This window comes from Leptosomus discolor, chromosome 9 (assembly GCF_034619465.1).
Source record: "Leptosomus discolor isolate bLepDis1 chromosome 9, bLepDis1.hap2, whole genome shotgun sequence".
NCBI classification, from domain to species: Eukaryota; Metazoa; Chordata; class Aves; order Leptosomiformes; family Leptosomidae; genus Leptosomus; species Leptosomus discolor.
Window position 1 is genome coordinate 21,552,068 of NC_141399.1, and position 20,413 is coordinate 21,572,480.

The window sequence follows — 20,413 nt, forward strand, 5'->3', positions numbered from 1 at the left end:
AGTCTGGATCTGCGGTAAGATGTGAAGCTAAAACCTGCCATTTGCCAAGGAGAAGCTGCAGAGATGAATAATGGAACAGGTATTTAGTCTGGGTTGAGAAACTATGGGATGGGAATAGCTGACCTACTGGGAAAAAAAAAAAGGGGGGGGGGTGTGCGTTAAATAGAAAAAAAAAAAAATCTCTATTTGACATATTTCATTCAATCTGAAACAAAACAATTCGGATTATTTTGTCCTATTCTTGATTGTATTTTACACTTATTTAGCTTGAATTCTAAGCAAAACCCTTGTTAGAAATGCCCACGTGCGCCGTTTCTGCATTTTCCCAGTGTAACTCGAAAGTGCCCACATTGTTACTGCATTTTCCAAATGTTCTCCCCCCCCCCCCCCCCCCCATCGTTTTTTTAACCTGTCGGGCCTGCACTTCAACCAAAGACCGTGAACAGCGGCCGCGGGAGCCGGCGGCGGGGCCGGACACTGCAGCACGGCGGACGCAGGTGCGCAGCCAGCGCCGCCCGCTCCGCCGCCGCCGCGGGCCCTCCGCAAAGCCGCACGCGGGTCGCCTCCCCCTCGCATAGAGGGAAGCCAAGGGGGTGCAAGAAGCAGGGCTGGGGACCGCCCAGTGCTTGGCCCCGGTCGCTTTGCCCCGGGCGGGGGAGCAAGGGGCTGGGAATGCTCGGGTGGTGATGCTGGGTGGAGGAGGAGGAAGAGGAGGGGGGAGGCGGTGTTATACCATCGCTCCGGGGAAGGCTGAGCATTTGTAAATTCCGGCTCCAGAAGGCGGGGAGCGTCCTATCCCCGCCGGCTGACCGGGCAGCAGCCGCAGAAGAGAACGAAGCTTACCGGGTCCCCGTTATCCTACCGCTGCCCGCGTTATCCTCGCCTCTCTCTGCTCGCCTCTGCCGCCGAACGCCGTGGCTGCCCTGCCCTGTGCCTCCCGTGCAACAGAGCGAGGAGCGGCAGCCTGCGGGAGTCCGCTAGGAGCTGAGTGCCGAGCCAGAGACCCTGTTCTCCCAGCCGCGCAGGCACAGGCAGAGCCCTGGGTGAGTAGTCTGGGAGCTCTCTTACTCCTCTAGGCAGGCCAGAACCGTTCAGGCCACCTTCTCCACCTCTCTGTTCTCCACTGTATACCTGGAAGGTGTGGGAGGTCTCTGTCCTCTGGTAGGTTAGCCGAGCTGGGATCCTTGCTTGGGGAGGGATTTTTGAAAGGCTTCACTACCTGAGCCTTAAAACAATGTTGTACTACTAAGTTGTCTGCCTCAACTTGGAAATCTTCTTCTCCTTCCCTTCTATATAAGCTTTTCTTTTTTTTTTTTCCTTTTTTTTTTCCTCCTTTTTCTCTACTTTACAACTTTTCTAGCCTTACAGAGTTACCTCCTTCGCTTTCACCTGCAAATTTTTGTAGGTAATAAGAAGCCAATGATGTGCTGAGGGACTTCTTTAGTCATTGAAGGTTTCTGCAAACAAGTGACTTAAAACACCTGTATGTTTTTCTTTTGGTCTCCCTAGGCTGAACAGTCATGACAGCTGAAAAGACTATTCCTATAATTAATGGCAAACCAGAAGATGCTTTGGACCAAGAAGCCTCAAGTACTAACCTCGTCCACAGAAATGATAAGAAAGTTCATGAAAGAGGTCACTGGAACAATAAGGTTGAATTTGTGCTTTCTGTGGCAGGGGAGATTATTGGCTTGGGAAATGTATGGAGATTCCCGTATCTTTGCTACAAGAATGGAGGCGGTAAGATGGGATCATATGTTGATTTACAGCTCACCATAAACATGTGGGGAACAGACACTTAAGAATGCTTTACAGTGGTTTCTTGTACTAGTAACAGATAGGTATTCAGGATTTCAGTGTAAGTGCGGGCAGGGAAATATTAAGCATCTGACAATTAAGAAAAAAAAATCATTGTGTTTTTCTTTCCTTCTCCTCCCCAAATATTCTGTGGCTTACTTTCACAAGCTTCTTTTCTCTTAATAAATTGTCATATTTTATTCTATGAGATTTTTAACGTGGAAGAAGCCCATGTTCTGTTAGAGTAGTTCACTGTGTATTTTCTTCTGCATGCAAATACAGGCCCAAGCATACTTAAATAAGTTTGCCTGACATAGAAAAGCATGTAGGTTTATTTTTCACAACATTATACCTTGGAAAGGATGAATATTGTTTTTGATAATGTTACAAAGATTACTTATTTCCTTTGTCACATGAAAACTTCTGTAACTCAGCTATACTTTTTTTCTCATTACTTCCCAGAGAACTACCCAAAGGGTAGAGCTGCCTGTTACTCTAACAGAGCAAACCCTATACGAGTTAGAATAAGAATATTATTTGAGACAGAAAAGAACAGACTTCTACAAATGTGGCATGTATTGATTGTTGTTAAGTATAAACTATGTAGGATACACTGCAGTTAAGTATAAGCATGTCAGCTGTGACTTGCGAAGCAATGGGGAAAGAAAAGTGAATTAAAAATTTAGTTTAGAATTTTGTGGGCTGGATTCAACATTCTTGCCACTTAAGGCCTGAATCAGTGTTAGTGTAAGCATATAGGCTGGGAGAAAAATAATGTGTTCCGTGGCTGATATGCAAAGATTTGTTCTTTAATGGGTTTGTTTGCTACCAATGCTGTGCCAAATTTCTTTCCCTTGTCCTTCCAAAACTAATCACGGTTGTCTGAACTCGGGGATAGTTTTGGCTCATTTTGCCCGCTATTTCTGTAAGGCTAATACTACTGTGGAAGATGTGTTTATGGTTTGCAGCTCCTTTCTTCATATATCCATACTTTGGCAAAACTTCGATAACAAGAATTCACCAATTTTCAGAATGACGCTACCAAGTACTGCTGTTAGTACATAAATATTAATATGCTGAATATGATATGCAGAAGAGGCTTTTGTTGCTTGTCAAAGTTTTCTCAAAGAAATTTTGGCAGAGGAAAAGATAGAAATATTTTCCTTGTTCATAGAGTAACCTTTATTAGTCCTTTTGTATGCACATGCTAGCTTGTCAAAATGTGATACTGCAATTTTTAAGGCTACAGAATTAGGTAGAAAAAATTCTAACCATGTTTTTTGGTGATTTGGTGAAAAAATAATTACTTAATCACTGCTCTATTCTTTAAGAATAGAATTAATGCGTGTGGTTTAGTTGGTCATGTCCTGGCATCATGGGAAATTTGCCATTGACTTCAATTTTATTCAATGAGGACTTGGTCTATGACCTGTGTTTTTGTAACTCTCTGGAATGCCCTGCTGGAATTAGACCAGAGTTGGACTTGTTTGGTGGATCACTTGTAAATATGGAAAACTACTTAATGTGTGGTAAGTGAAGACAATGGTAAGATATATGAGCTAATTCTGAAATAACTTGCTAGATACAGAATGAATCTGGAAGCAGTAGTATTGAACTTCTGAGGTCTGACCTCTCTCTGTTACTTACTCTGACTAGTAACAGGTAGTGTAGGCATAAACTTGTATAATTTTAATTTGTTCTTACAGATATTTAGTGGGTTTTTTAGGAAAATTAATTTATTTGCGTGTTTAGAATTAGATACTTCTTGGAATATGATCTCTTTTTCAAGCTAGGAAACCTAGCTGTCCTCTAATTTTCATGATATATGCCTGTTGTAGAACAGTGTTGGAAAAACACAGTCAAAGCTAATACTTTCAACAGGTTGCCACGTTAAACTCGCTATGATTGTGGGCATGAGTGGGCCAAGCTGGATTTGATACTGGACAGCAGTTTGCATGACCTGTAAGGATTTTTTTCAAACCATTTGTACAGTAAATCACACGGAGAAACCATGCCTTAGATGCAAGGATTCCATTCTTTGTAAAATCCACAAGAATTGCTTGAGATGCAGCTGAGATTCAACTATTGGCAAACTGCCTGGTTGATGGAAGAGACTCCTCATGAAGAGATCTCTCTTCATGTGCTGGGTCTGAAGAAAGAAACTGCAAGTGAAGGCAGCTGTATTTGGTTGTCTCAATTTTCTAATCAAATTGGCTAAAACATAACAGTTGTTGCAGGTTGTGGGTGCGTTGTGGTGTTTGGTTTTTGGTGGATTTTTCAGGAGGGTTGGTTTTTTTTTTTTTTTGGTTGGGTGGGGGTTTTAAAATCATGAACAGGATACCCATTTGCCTTGTAGTTGTGGAATTTTTCCTGAAGTGTTTTGTTCATAGTTAATATTCTGACAGAGATTTAGTATTAGAGAGGTAGGTATTAAGGTGCTGCTCATTAATAATCAAATTGATCTTCAGGACTCCCACTAAAGGAAGGAGATGCTGCTACTGCCAGTGCTCTAAAGAACTGATCAATGTATGCAGTGATGGACAGCACTGTAAAACACATCTTCCTAGGAAAAACTGCATCCACCAGAACTTTTGTGGGTTTAGCATGTCTTGTATTCTTTTGAAATGGAATGTGTGGTGGGATGCTTACATTGTTTAATGGGAGCTTTAAATGAAGTTAATAAAAGTTCTGGGATTACTTGTTTGGCCAGATTGAGGCCTAGATACAACAATTGTGTTGTACTAAGCTTTATTTTCATAACTTAATTAGACAGTTAATGCTTTGTAATTTTCCTACAATTTCAGATAAATTATTCTGTGCAGTAATTTGCTGTGCTAGTCTACCTGGTTAAACCAGTAAAACTTTCTTGGTGTAGGTAAAAACGTCAGAATCAGTTATTTTGTGCCGCCTTCTCAGTATTTATTTCCTTCTTTTCTTGTTTCAGTCTGAACTGATATAGTTGCTTGCTTTACACCTCATCCTTTGACTCATCAGAAAGTCTAAGTACTTGGGGAATGAGGAAAAAAAATTCTTTGTTCCTTATATGTTAATGGATTCTCTATGTAGTCAAAAGGCTGTATTTTAGTCCTTATTATTTAAGTTCAGTTCTAAACTTTGGCATTCAATTGTGCTATCCATTGTCTATGCTGGAGCTTACTGTCAGCATCTAACAAAAATGTTGACGCTTTGTTATTTTCCTACAATTTCACATTAGCATTTCTAGCTGATAAGGCCAAGTCCTGCTTTCCTGTTCTTGTAAGTAGTTCTAAAGTTTATTTCATCACTCCCTTTTTATGATTCTTATTGTCAGGCCTGTCCAAATAACATACACAGGACTTCTTGGATTTAATTTGCATAACCCTTCTTCATCCCTGCTTTCCTGAGAAAAGCAAGGAAGACTGCAGTATAGACTGACCTAGCGATGATCAGAGCAGAACTGTGTGGCTGAGCAAGACTGTGGTCTTTTCTGTGTTTGAGACATGAGCAGAATTTAGTCTACAACAAGGAACTTTGGTCTGCTCTTTTTTTAGTCCATGACATTGGCTTACAGGTTAACTTTTGATATTTGGGGCCAGGAGTAAATGCTTTCTTCACTTTCACAATATGCCTGAGCAATGGCTAATAGGTGATCCTTCCTTTATTAAGAACATTAATTTCTTATTATGCTGTCAAGGAGCCGTATTCATTATAACCAGTACCCCCTCAATGTTTGCTTGCAGGTGCTTTCCTCATCCCATATGTGGTTTTTTTTATTTGCTGTGGCATACCAGTATTTTTCTTGGAGACAGCCTTGGGACAGTTTACTAGTGAAGGAGGCATTACATGCTGGAGGAAAGTTTGCCCTCTATTTGAAGGTAACAAATAGTTTTGTGTTCTACTGCAATAGAATGCATTAAATTGGAAGTAAAATAAAATAAATCGTATCAAAATTGAAGTTAAGATATACTTGAAGAAGGAAGCATTTGTTTTTAAATTACCTGAAAAGTGAAAGTTTTCTGTTGTATCTCACTTTTTTTCCTCTAGGCATTGGATATGCTACCCAAGTTATAGAAGCACATCTAAATGTATATTACATCATCATTTTAGCATGGGCTATCTTCTATTTGTTTAACTGCTTTACTACAGAGCTTCCTTGGGCTACTTGTGGGCATGAATGGAATACAGGTATGACCTCAGTAGGTGTTATTGCTATATAAATACTTCCAAGTAATTGAATAATATATTAAAATGTCAGGAACAAAACTATTTTGGTAGAACAGTCTGTGGAAATGGGCCAGTCACATCACACTACGACTTGACAAAGGAATCCTGGAGTGAAGACTTATTCATACCTTTTTGGTTTAGGTCATTGCATAAGCATTTGTTCCTGCAGAATATAATGTCAGATAGTGGAAGAAAAATTTTGATTTTGTTAATTCTGTAAGATATTCTGGCTAAATCCCAAGACTCATTTGCAATCCTATCTATTCTCCCTGAATACAGCAAGTGAATTCTACTGAAGAGCTGATGACAGGTTACAGTCTTTCTCTTTCACGCTAATGAAATCAGGGGGAGTTCAAATGGAGAGGAAAATATTAAATGTGGAACCTTGGATTCATTCTTTTTAATGCTAGATGTTGAGGAATAATGCTTATCAAGCTACTTCTGAAAATTTAGTCAATAAATAATGCTTACTGCATGCAAACTAGCCTCTTACATGAAAGATGAGGTGTGTAGTTGTGAGGGTTTGCAGTACAGGGCTCTGCGTCTGTCCTCTCATTGATATTTTTACCTGTAATGCTCTACTTTTTCGACTTCAAGATCACAAACATATGTGGGGAGGAATACATACCAATGCACTTATTTCCATGTTCCTGAAGTTTTTGCATTTATTTCTTCTGTTATTGTCCAATTTCAAATCCTGCAGTTTAGATTATGTTAGGGAAATAATCTTGGGCCCAAGAGATGTGGAAGGCTTCAGTATCAATTTTGGCAACCATGCAAAGGAGCTTAGCCAATGTTGATCGCTGTTCAAATACTGTTAACTTGACAATGCTGAGCTGCTTTGATCTCATTTCTCTGTATTGGAGTTGATAATAATAAGCCAGAATGACTTTTCACTTGCCATATTAAGGCAAAGTGGAAACTTGTTGCTGGCAGTTTTTCATGAGCCATTGAACCAGCAGTTGGAGTAGGAGTATGTTATAATTCCCAGTCAATTGCCTCAGTTTCTCAAAGTGTCTTTCTTCTGCCTCAGATGTTTTCTTGGCTCTTGCCATTGCAACTGTGCCTTTGGAAAGTGTTATAGGAGAATGTAGCATACTATGTGGATGTTTTTCTGGGCTAGGCCTGTGACCTGCTGATCAAAACACCATGTTGCAGAAGTAGCAGCTGTGGCATTTTAGTGTACCTAGAAATCCCTTAACTATGCAGAGAAAATGTGTAATAGAACGGTGGCTTTACAAGATGCATAAGTTAGAAGATGCACATGAAGAAATGTACTTACATGTCAATATAGCAAACTCTTTTTTTCTATTCTTTTATAGAAAACTGTGTGGAATTTCAAAAACTTAATATGAGCAACTGCAGTCAAGTCTCTTTACAAAATGCCACTTCTCCAGTGATGGAATTTTGGGAGTAAGTGCACATAAACTTTACATTTGATCAGACTATTCATTATCTTCCAGTATTTTGATCATTTACACGTGATTGGATACCTTGTAACCCTATAGCACTTAGTGATGTGTGTTCCGCTGGAAATTTTCTCATACAGACAGAGTCAGGATGAGAGTTTTAACTTTTTTTTTTTTTTAAAGGAAAGGAATTCCATATCCTGAAAGAACATAGAACAAAGTGTGCCACTTGCTTGGGAGCTTGGCTCCTGCTGCTGGAGGAAAGAGCCTCAAACCCATACTAATGAGGAGGCAGAGGTGAAAGAAAGAGGATGACTTAAAAAATCTCTTGGTGGTTTTTTTTGGTGTGGTTTTTTTTTTTTTTTTTCCAGGATGTTTCCTTGTTTCCTCTCTTAAGAGTTTGAGTTGCATCTTCATCTTTGTTTGAGCTAACTAATACTTTGGCTTCTGTATCTCATTTTTTTTTAAAGGACTATGTGAGTGTTAGTTATTCAGCTACAATAATGTGAGAGTTTAACTTGTGTCATTCTGATTTCTAGTTAGAGCAATTGAAGAGAATTATATCTCTACAGAATATAGTCTGCTTTTGTGGTGACACATTTTTTTCTTACTATAAATATTTAATTAGTGCATGTGTAGTCATATATTTGTTCCTTGCAGGGCACAGTGTGCGTTAAGACAGTCATAGAAATGGAATCTTATTTTTAATACTTAAGTTATCTCACAATTCAAAGCGTGTTACAAAATTCTGCATTGCTAAAATTTCTTGAGTGCCTATTCTAATCTCATTAATTTTATTATTAAGATAGAGCCTTATTCGGAGGCTGTATGTTCAGACCTCCGTTTTATGTTTAGGACAGCAATAGCTACACTTTGAAAGGACTATAAATTAAGACTATCCTTGAAGAGATAACTCTACATTGACATCTTTTTCTTGAATGGTAGTGTATGCTAATGTCTTTGCCTTTAAACCTCTTTGTCTTGCTACACCAGTTACCTTACCTTATTGGTGGTAATTGTTGCTTCAGTAAATAGTACTGTTTTATTTTTTTTTTTTAAAAAAAAACAACACCCAAACAACCAACCAAAACCAAATTAAATCTGAACAAGGAATGAAAATGCTTACATTTTCTGGTTAAAATTGTAATTTTATTTTCTGTTAAAATGTTCAATAATCTGAACACCTAACATGTTACATCTAAATATACCTGCTCTACCTGCTTCCCAGCTGGTGTTTCAGAATAGACAAGAGTTTCTTATGTGGCTTTTCTTATTGCTGTAACTTCATCGTTTTAACAAATAAATCTTACAGTTCTTAGAGATAGTTAACTAAGATTTCATATAGTTAGAGTAAATGAAGAAAGTATTTTCTCCACCACTAGCCTTATTTACCCACCATGTTTATTTGTTTGTTCAACAATATTCAAAAGTCTGCAATTGATGGTAAGTCCAGTTATCCAGAGAAATATGCAACTTTCAGTTGAATTATATGAGGGGCACAGACTAAGTTTTATTTCCTCATGTTTCTAGGGTTTTGCAGTGGTTTTGTTAGTGCTTGTCTCTATATAGCCTAAATTCCCATGTCAGTGTATTTTGATACACATACAGATATATTTTAAGCATGTCCTCTTCTCAGAATTCTCTAAAAGTGAAGCTATACAAGATTCTGTAGCTAAACTTGGATTCAAGTTACAGTGACTTAAAACCTTCAAATTTTGGACGTATTTGCCTACCTGATTCTGGCTGAGTTAGGAATGAATTATGAAACTAGAAGGGATAAATGGACTTAGCATTTTCTCTAACTTATGTTAAAGTCTTGTGTATGCAAAGTTGAAAACACAAAATACACACTCCAAAACTTTTAAAATCACAAAACCAAAAGAGAAGGTAGACAAAATAATTTGTTATTTATTTGAAACTTCTTTCTTTGTGATCTGGTGGCCAAAGTTGTCATAACACTAGCAGTTTACTGGCCAAAATAACTTAAGATACTAAACTTATCTACTTTCTCTGCCAAGCAAAACTGAAGTGGCATAGCTTTTCACCCTTGGAAAATGAGTGTACTCTCTTCCTGCTGAGGAAGGTATTTGCCTTGTTAAAATTCAAGTCGGTATGATGTTACGTGGCCTCAAAAGTTAAAATAGACATGACAAACTAGAAGTGGTAGAGTGAGATTTATTAAACATCAGGACTGATTTTGCATTAAAATAACTAATTGGAATGAACAGAAGATTATAATTATGTTGTAAGTAAGTCTTTAATATATCAGACGTAAATGCACTGTAAAGGTCTTTGTGCAGTTTACGAATGTAGATCACAGAGTAGTTAATACAAAGTAAATATGTTACTAGACTAGTTAACTTGTCCAGCAAGTAGTTTTATAGTCTATAGACAAGTGTTACCAGAAATGTTATTTCACTTAGCCAGAGGTCTTGTTCTCATGACATTGCTTTACTCCTTCATAAATTCCGGTGTCAGGAACCATAAAATTATTGAAAGACTCTTTAAACAAATAGAAAAAGGAAAGTTGATGGGGTAAACTGCACAGAGAAGATGCTTGTTACTATTTTCAGAACTCATGCAGATAGCCTGCGAGAACCTTCATTGCTGCAATAACCAATCTCAGGACTGAATTCATTGGCATAAAGACCAGTTTCCTTACAATGAATTAAGTTGCTGCCTGTGAAGGAAAGGGGAGGCTCTAGGTTTCTTCTGAACAACCACTCCATTCAAACCTTTACACTTTGGTCTCTACAATGGCAAGTCTGCAATTGAAATTCCTCTAAGTCGTGGCTACACAAAGCCAATTTATTGTGTAAAAGGTCAGCTGTGGGGAAAAATTTCAGGTTTTGTGGTGGTTTCTTTCTTGTTTTGTTGGGGTTTTTTTGATTGCGTGTGGTGATTTTTTTGTCTATTACCATATACTCGAGGTAATCTGTGGATTAGAGTGGTAATTGTGAATAGTAATCCTATTTGCTGCTGTATGTGATCTCTTATACATGTAGAACTGAATACTGCATTTGTAAACTGTCAGGCTGATGTTACATCTTTCCTTTAATATCACATTACCACAGTCTTCTAGAATATTTGCAACATCTTCAGATTTTTTTTAATTAAAAAAAGCAAAGAAACAACAAAAATGTTTGGGGAAAACTCAGTATTTACACAAACGCATGTTTTAGCAGTGCTATGTGTTTCTTTCAAGCCCAGTGCTCTTGGTCTAAGAATAATGCTGAGGGTTATACAGGTTGCTATGTACCACACAGCAGACTAGACTGGTATTATGTAGATGCCAGCAGAGGTTAGTAGTATGGCCACACATTGGATTTGGTTTTGTGTGTGTGTGCGCGAAGATGAATACACCAGGCCCCAAAGGATGTCTTATGTCTGGCTTTTTCTTTCACATTTAACTAGCACTATTAGGTCTTTTCCATCATCTAGGCTAGAAGGCTCAGCCCTTATTTATTTGTGACTGGAAGCAAATCCAAATACTCAGCTGGTTTGAGGGCTGCAAATAAAGACTTCAGCCTCTCTGCTGAAATATTTCTAGCTCTTATTGCTCCTGTTGGCTTGTCTACTTTTAAAGCTATTGCTGAAGTCAAACAGCAACTCACATAAGTGCAGTGATGACTGAGAGGATACTTTGCAGCACTATGCAGCTTTTCTGATATGTAGACTAACAGTTACCCTTCCTCAGGTCTGTACAGAGGATACTGTTTCCTCGCTGTCCTAGCAGTATAGATTCACTTTCTCTGATAATTCAGCATTCTGTACCAGCTTTGATGGCTGGGTCACTCTAAGGGTAAAGGCCTATTTATTGTCTTAGATGGATGGATAGATTGAGCTGTGAATAAGGTTGTATTTATAACCTGGGAAGCAGAATGGAGAGAAGATACTCTACTGCTTTCCTAGGAGAGGAAAACTGTCTGGCAGATACAGGGGGCAGCAGCCATGTCTGTGTGCTCTTTTGGCTGCTATTCCAATCTGTCACCATGGTCAGGAATTTGAGGTTTCTAGTGCCTGGAAAAGGAGCTGGACAGACAGAGGACCCATGGTTTTGTGGTTGATTCCACCTCAATAGTTGTGTGTTTTGTTTTTTTGTTTTTTTTTTTTTAATTGGCTGTATAACAAGTTAGTCCACTGTTAAAGAAGGTCTAGTTGTTGGCCTGTCATTCTCAGGAGGGGGTGACACATCTTTAGCATTTCCAAGTAAAGCCTAGCAAGAAAAAACATTTTTTTGTCTAGGGAAAAGAAAAGGGGCTGTTCTCAGCAAAGAGAAAAAGGCACAAACCCTTTCCTTGCAAGTCAAAAAGAGTTTTTTCCTGTTTCATTCAGGCTGAGAATGACTGCAGGAGTCACATTGTGGTTAATCGCAACAACGCTATGAAAAGTCATTAGCAAGTTGAGCCTGATCCTGCGGTGCTCAGTACCCAGAGACCTTCAGCACCTCTCAGAACTAGGCCCTTTGTGCATGTCTTGTAGAACATTGAGTTGTGCCAAATTGCTCATTTCTTTTCAGCTCATAAGATGCTGTGTGAGAATTGCTTTTAGTTTGGAGTCACATGAGCTCTTCATCTGGTTGGCCTCAAAACCAGTGACTTTGCCTGGTTTCAGTTGAAAGAAGTAAGTGGGATAGGTGTCAATATAATCTGAGGTCCTAATATTGACGGATAAATGTTACCCTAAATGTTACCCTAAACCAGGCAGGTGAACTTCCAAGGTTTTTGATTTTTGTCTTGGACGTTGTACGTAACATTTTTACTATGGAGAAAAAATGACCTTAAATGTTGCATAGTCAAGTATTTGGGTATTAGGAAATATTAGAAGTAACATTGTGCAATTTTCCTGCTCTGGGAGAGGGGCTGGACTAGATGATCTTTTGAGGTCCCTTCCAACCCCTAATATTCTGTGATTTTTAGGTTAACATCTTCTATGAACGTGATCAACTTTATTTGAAGAGCTGCCTAATGTTTTTTCAATAGATCTGCTTTGTTCTTGCTAGAGGATGAATAGGGAGCAATACTGGAGGTATTCAATATTTTGTTGTTCTTCTCTTTGTTCATTTCCTTATGTTTTATATTCTCATTATTATTAAGCTCATGCTCTGCTGACAAAGTTATTAATTTAATCAAGGGTGTACTTGGTTTCAATGGCTTTGCAATCATATTTTTTCTTGATTATTTACATGTTCATTTATCTTCACAAAATCTTGATAAGGTCAAACTATTCCCATTTTACAGAAGGGGATTTGAGCTACAGAGAGAGTAAAAGTGCTGAGCATTAGAGGCTCAAGACATTTTTTTAATGCTATTTAGCATTAGGGTTGCACAAATTTTATTTCCATTAAGAAACAAGAAAATGTATGCAAGTCAGCTTTGTCCAAAGATAAAGATTTAAAAAAGTTACTTAATTGAAACTTGTTTGAAACCAGTAATTGCAACTTCATTCCAAACAAAACATTTTATTTGTGCACTTGTATGAAAATTTAAGGGAATTATTTTTTAAAAAGCAGTTACTTTTTGTAATCTTTGCTCTAATGACTCTGTATTTAGAAGGCTCTCTTCATTGTATTTTGCTTGCAAGAATTGGCATACATATGTTCCACTTGAACATGTTCTGTATGGGGTGGGAATTTCACCATCTTCTCTTGGACTTGCTCTACTTTGTATAAAAGTTGAATAATCATGGAGTATAGACTGGGATGCTTACATCTTGCTTCTCAGGTGGTTGCCTTGGCCAGAAGTTTAGAGGATTTTTCTCCCCCTGTCTCAGCACTTTAGATGGTTTAGATTGAAGGAGATACATGAGGACAAGGCCATTGAGGGAGTCTGTTCTGATACTTTATAGGTTAGTAGTTAGACCATCCAGTTCCAGTCTTTATGCCAATAAATATTGAATTGTTTATACACAGTACTAACAGGAGAGAGTGAATGTTTTTTCTGAATCAACCTTCTGCAGAATAGAAGGAAGCTTGATAGCTAGGGAGTTCTCTTGGTAGAAAATTTTATAGGCTTTAGGGTAGAGGAAGGCTATGAGTATGGGTTTCCAGCACCGTGGGTGAGCTTTTTGGTTGTTCATTCCCTATCCATGCCTCTTCTCTCTGTTTATGCAAATCAGCTCTTCTTCATTCCACACATTTCTTATCTTGGTTCTGGACTCTTTGAAAGGTCTATTCAGAGGAAACCTAAATGTCAGCATGCTTCTGAGACATTGGTAAGTTATTTCAGTTCTTATCTTAATTCCTCAGTTGATTTGTTACTTCCTGGTCCATGGTAGTACCTGCCTGGCATCCCTGCCACAACTATTCAGTTTAGTATCTTTCCCCTAGGATTGCATCCAATCCTGCCATTCCCACATATACTTCCCACTGCTGTCTCTTCTTTGTATTGTAATTCATCCTAGTCTCTTTTCTTGGGCAGTTCAAATTGTCCTCTGACTTGTCTCTAAATCAGGTATATTACTGGTTCCCACCTCCAGTCATCTTATCCAGCCAGTTGTCCACTTCCCAAACTTGCATCCAGTCTTAAGTCTATAAACGTTTTTTGCCTGCTCCCTAAATTCATTGGCCAGCTAATGACTGCTCTTCCTTCTGCTCATTGCTTCTCTTCCTCTCTCCATGCCTATCCACTGTGTGAGAAAGATTGGCCTCCTTGTCCAGATTGTCTCAGTCCGATTTATCTTCAAGTCTCCCGAACTCCCAGTCCTCTGGGTGGTTTTTTTCTTCCTGAAGTTCTGCAAAGTTTATGAAGTTGGTATGTATGCAGCATTACAGCGTTTTGGTGGAAGAATCTAGGAAGATTTTTACCTGTATCCTGAAGAAATTTCTTGGTGATGTGTGCTTTTCTTCAATCATGGGGCTGTCAGATTATTGCAATAAATATTTTTTCCTGTGCCTGTGTTTTGGGTGCGGCCAAAAATTGCCATCAGCAATTGTAAAAACCTTTATTTAAACAGTAGGACTCTGAATAAATGTATTTGTATCCAAACCCAGGACTTCAAATAATAAAAATTTGGTTGTCGCGGTAGGGACCGACACCGACAAAAATATATGTAAGAAGGCAGCCTTTATTAAGTTACAAAATGCCAAGATGGCCGAGATGGCACAGCAGAAAAAACATACCCTTTTATAACCTTTCTTATCTGTCCACTGGTTCATGCATTAAGGCTGCTAAAATGATTCGCTCGATACCTCTGTCCATTCACTCTATTCACATACTGATCGGCTGGAGCTCCTACTGTATTTCCCACTTCATTCTCTTGCCAAATTTCTGTTCTGTGGTATTCACTTGTTTAGTCTCTTCTTGCTCAGTCTCTTATCACCTCCTCAAACCTGTTTACAACGTTCTTCATCCACTACTTTCATCTCACGGGTATACTGTGGTGCTGTCGAGGCCAATTTCATCTTCCTCAGTCAGGCTATCCCCGACATTTGGTGTTAGGAGATGTACCTTTATGTTTTGGAAAAGTAACTTTAAAGTGTTATAAACTCCTCTTCTGAGACGTAGGTGCTTAAGGTAGTAATAAACTTTTCTTTGTGAAGGTACGATGAACAAATTTTATCTTTTATTTTCCTAGTTATTTAGAATGATACTGTTATTTCAGATATAGTTTATAAAACATTTATTTCACCATCTACTACTTAGAATGTCTTTTGGGAATTTGTAGCATTCAGTTGGCTCCATCCCTGGAAGTGTTCAAGACCAGGCTAGATGGAGCCTTGAGCAACCTGGTCTAGTGGAAGTTGTCCCTGCCATGGCAGGGGGATTGGAACTAGGTGACCTTTGAGGTCCCTTCCAACCCAAACCTTTCTATGATTCTGTGATAAAATATGGGAAAGTTTTGGCCTACAGTGTTGGCAAAAATAGAGATTACATTTTTGTGTCAAAGATCATACCTGAGCTATTTAAAATATCCCTGAATTAAACAATTGTAGAAGCTCTAGCAATAATATTATTATCTAGTAATAGTTGGAAAACATGCCCAGGAAGCTGAGTGGTGTGCTTAAACTGTGACTTTAAGAAGCTGCTGGCTCAGATACCTAGTTTTGCTGGAGAAAGCTACCCCCCCCTTTTTTGTTTTTTTTAAGGAATTTGTAACATTACAGGCATTTTCATTATTGTTGTTAATGTAGGAGTGTGTGTTCATGGACATGTTTATCTGTATATGTACTTTTTGATACTGTACGGAAAGAAATATTTGAGAAGCACAGTTTGCTTGCAGGGAAACTTAAAAAAAAAAAAAGTAAAGGTCTAAATAGCAAAACCATAGCTGTGCCATGACAAGCTTGGCCAAATCAGTCAATTGGAGAACATGCCAAAATAACCAGGCATGTTTCTGCTGGCTTTGTTGGGGTTTTAGTTGGTTTCTCATAGATTATTCTGTTGTTGTTGTTGTTGTTATTACTTATACAAGAGAAGACCTCCACAGAAAAGCCTCCTTTCAGTTATGTCTGGTTTTGTGCAAATACAGAAGTGAGCTCATCCCCTTCTTTAAGAGTTACGTATAGCCTCCTACACTTGTACCTAAGCAAACTTTTAAATCTTCAAAACTAAAAGCAAGATATGATTGGTGGCAGTTGCTGCCTGAAACCAATTAGTCCACTTTAGTAGCTCTGCTAAAGAACAGAGGTTTCTTACACAGAACAAGCTAAAAAGTTAGTCATGTTTTACAAGATTGTCCAACCTAATAAGTATTTTCTCCACCAGTTTATCGTGGGAATTGAATTTATAAGACTAGATGTGTAAACAAATAGCATGTAACTCTTCAAAGACATATTTTTTCAATACCTCTGGAATGCTTTAAATATGCATATGGCTTTGTAAATAATAGACTGTCGTTCTCAGCTGTCCAAGAACATCTCCATTAGATTTGCTCACTGTCTTGAAACTGAGAATCTTAAGGAACTTGGTGCAAGGGATTTTAGAGATGCTCAAGTAACTCTGAAAGCAATGTTAAACAGAAGTCACATTCATCTACTTCTTGGCCATCTCAGCATGGGTACTGCATAAAGCAAATTGTTCCATGCAATTAAGCAAGCCTCTATTTTTGGCTCTTGCAAAAGTATCATCACAAGAAAAAAGAAAGTGTAGACGCTTTTTACGAGTATTTCCCATGTATGACTTTGTAGGTTGAGGGCATTAATAGAAAGGGTGGTTTCTTGGGGTTTTTTAGTCAAATTAAATGCTGAAAGGAAAGATGTTCTTGTTGTGCAAAAATATGTAGTGAACACAGATTGGGGGGAAAAACAAACTACTTTGGTAAACTTTACACTGCTTTCCACTATAGCCTTACATGGCAGCAAAGAAATTGATTTGCAGTGTCAGGAGGACTTCCTGAGGGAGACTCAGTAAACATTGCTATGGAATTCCTGTAAATGTTACAGCATATTGATCAGTGAGGCCTTGAAACAATGATGTAGGCACAGTTGTCCTCTCTGTGGAAAGGGAAATGACATATCTTCCCAAATTCCCTTCCACAGCTATTTTTTAATGGTTTCAACTCTGCTGACTGTTGGTTTTAGTTTACAAATGAAAAACTGAGCCAGTAGGATTTATCTGAATTTATTTAATTAAGAATCTTACTGTAAGTTGCAAGTGCTGTAGGAGAGTGGTATTTAATGAAGACTCGGTAGCTGTAAATGTCGGCAAAGGACTTGGGACCTCCCAAAATAACTCCTGTACATCTGCAGTTTTCTCTTTTGACCTATCAGCTATTCTTTACTGCCTTATGCCCCTGCCCCTTTGCAGTTTCACTTCTTGATGTTTTTGGGATTTGTTTTTTTTTTTTTTTAACTAGGATTTAGTCCAAGGCCAGTGAGTATGAGAAATATTTGACAGAGTAATATTTATTTTCTTCTTTTTGTCAGTTGGGTAATGGTTTTATATTGGCCTGTTCCGTGTAGAAGAGATAAGATCTTACCACTCATTTGTCCTATGAGCTTGTAGCCAAGAGCTCACTATGAAGAACTATTTTACAAAATTGTGGAACAGTTCCTGATTTATTTTTTTTTGTGGTCTGTAGCTCTTATTTTATGAGTATTTAATGTAGAGTGAACAACTGTGTACAAATCTACAGACTGTCTAAAAGGCTCAAAACAAATTTTGAGAGACATGAGGTTGACTTACATTTCTTCTAGATGCTTTCAGTTTGCAGCTGCTGTGTGTGCTGAACTAATTTATGTCACTCAGAAGGTGAATAAGAAGGAGATTTTTGTCACTGCAAGACTTCCTCAGAGAGGAGTAGGGGGAAAACTGCAAAAAGACTGAAAGAGTTGTTGGATGTATTGGGAGAGTACCAAGAAACTATAGAGCAGAGGTGAGTGGAACAGTATGAAAAAGTTATTTGACAGGATTAAACTCTCAGACTTGGTTAAGAAGAAGTTGCCATGACTTCAGTGAAAGACGTTGAAGGAAAATAGGTTAGGAATGGCTAGAGAAGTGAGATGTGTTCTGTTTTTATCCATCACTGTCTCTGTCTCTTGCTATAGGTATACACAAACACGCACATGTACATATAAAAATGAAAAAAGTGATATATGTATATACACAGTAGCTGATAAGTAGTGTCACATTACATTCAGATAGTACTGACTTTAATGAGGCAGTGTTGACACAAGGAATATGTGTCACTTTTTGCAAGTAGTACTAGAAACTTTAGAGAAAAGTCTGCTGAGGAAAGTTTGATCTTGCCTTTTAATTTGGTAAGAAGTGTAAAAATGGATAATGAATGGAGAAACATTCAACCATGTCAGGCTTTAAGTTGAAAGAACTAGGAAGAACAGCAACAAATATGGCTCAACTAGGGATAGTTCGTTCTGATAAGTGTAGGTCACAGAAATATCCTCCAAGAAGTAAGTATTTTAAAGCTGCACATAATGCTGTAGCTGAGGGATTCTTGCTAATGTGAACACCAGGAATTGTTTGTCTGCTGCTTTAAAAAAAAAAGCCAGGTATGGAATTAAGTGGACTTCCAGAAGACAATTCTTACAGTTTGAGAGAATTTGGTTACAGATTCTTTAATCTGTATTCTGTAGACTATCTTCTAAAAACTTAAATACATCTTTCTAATCACTGAGCACTGATGCTTGGAGACTACAAATAGATAGCCAGCAATATGTGGCAAGGATTATTTGTGGCACTTTTAGAAACCTGTGGATATGTTGTATTTCCTATTTTAGAGTTTACATGAAAATAGGAAATATAACATAGCCACAGGTTTCTAAAAGTGCCACAAATAATACAGTACACAGATTCTGTATCCTTTTTCAGTTCTGGGTACATAACTTTCAGAAAAGTGAAAGTGTCAACTTGTGTTAAATCTGCCACAAATTCACTGGAAGATTACCTTTGTTCAGCTTTATGGTTGTATCCATGCTTGTTCTGGAAGTGTTTTGGTGATTACCTCAGTGCTACACTGTAAACCCCCCCCCCAAAAAAAAACCCAAACAAACCCCCCCCCCCCCAACCTGACACGACCAGCCTGTTTTTAGTTTCCTAAATGTTGGAATCTAGAGGGGAAGAAAAAAGATAGTCTGAAAAGAATCCTTTCTTTTTAAGGTATTCTCTTTCTTGAAGTTATGTGCCTGCTATATAGTATTAAGATTATCAATATGTGATTCTTTCCTATCGTCGTCATCATGTAACCAGAGCTCCGCAGGTTAGCAAGCTAAAGGGGGGTTCATGCCCTAGCCAGTCAAGCAGTGCGTCTTCTGAACACTTGTCTCCTTCACTCCTCCTAACATTCAATACTGTGTAATATGGATGCAAGTAAGATCAGAACCAATTTAATAAGCAGCCTGAGTTGTATGTGTTGCTAAATTTTGACATTTGTTTAGGTAATGCAGTGGGTATTATATGTAGTATAGGAGTAGTATGTAGTATATGTTAAACTCTGGGGCTTACAGTTGTAAGGCTTACCCCTGTTAATGAATCTATTCCCTTCCTGTAAACGGGAGAGGTCTCCCACACATTTTTGTCAAAGTCCTTCACTAAGTAAGTTCTCTTCTAACAAGAATCTTCATTCTGTTGATTGTTGCTTGTTCAGTGAAGCTCAGAAAATCTCCTTTTCTTTATTTGGCAGCTACCTTTTAATATATATAGTCCTGTAAAGTATAGAACAGGGTGGTGGATTTATGTTTTAAAACTGAAAAATGTTTCACGGCTTTGTTATCACTAGAACAGAGAATGTTGCAATAACTGTTGCCTAAGACAATATTGTCTTAGTATGTTTTCTTGTGTCAAGAGATAATGAACTATGCTGGAGAAGAAAAATCTTGGAAAACAGTATGAGTGATGAATTCAGTAACAAATTGACTAGGGAAGTAACAAGAAGACTCTTTTTAGATTTGTTTTATTGAAGGATAATTTGTCTTTTTACCTTCTCTAATGTGAGAGAGAGAGAGAGAGTGTGTGAAAAGTCCTGAGGAGTTTACAAAAAAACTGGTTTTAGAGTTTTGTATCCTTTTGCATTCAGGATAGATTTTATAAATTTCTTGTATGAGTACTATTATCAAAAGTTATCAAATATGTATGTAAGGCAGTGGAGAATACTATCTCAAATCTTTAGCGTCTTCTATACGCTGTTTAATATTGTGTGGGGTTTTTGTGGTTGTTTTGTTTGTTTTTTTTTTTTACTCTCTGTGAGAGAAAACCACTCTGTGTTAAAAGAAAGGTGAGAAGCATGTAATTCTGGTGAACTCACCTTCCCTTAGCTGTTATTCCTTACTTTATGACAGTTTTAGTGTGTCTAGTCAGCAAACTGGAGACTACTGACTTAAGGGAAAGAGCCTTCTCTGAAATACCACTGCTTGTATGTTTATGTATTGTTATTAAAATAAGCATCCTTTCAAAAGTTTTTGTTCCTCCTAAGCTGTTTCTTTTCAACCTTTGAGTTATGCAGTCCGGATGCATGGATCAGCCTCTCTTCCAAATTAGACAACAATTAGCACAAATTAGACAGCCACAGGGAAATGTCACAACTCCCTGAAATATATTTCAGTGCAGGAA

General features: G+C 38.1%; 1 protein-coding gene across 1 annotated transcript in view; it reads left to right on the forward strand.

Annotated features, from left to right (window-relative positions):
- Positions 1–1,520: 1,520 nt before the first annotated feature.
- SLC6A11 (solute carrier family 6 member 11) overlaps positions 1,521–20,413 on the forward strand; it is a 103,628-nt gene continuing 84,735 nt past the window's right edge. Inside the window, exons 1-4 of the mRNA XM_009946887.2 lie at positions 1,521–1,740; positions 5,517–5,651; positions 5,821–5,961; positions 7,323–7,413. Coding sequence (XP_009945189.1) covers positions 1,521–1,740; positions 5,517–5,651; positions 5,821–5,961; positions 7,323–7,413 — 587 coding nt within the window. The remainder of the gene's footprint in view (positions 1,741–5,516; positions 5,652–5,820; positions 5,962–7,322; positions 7,414–20,413) is intronic.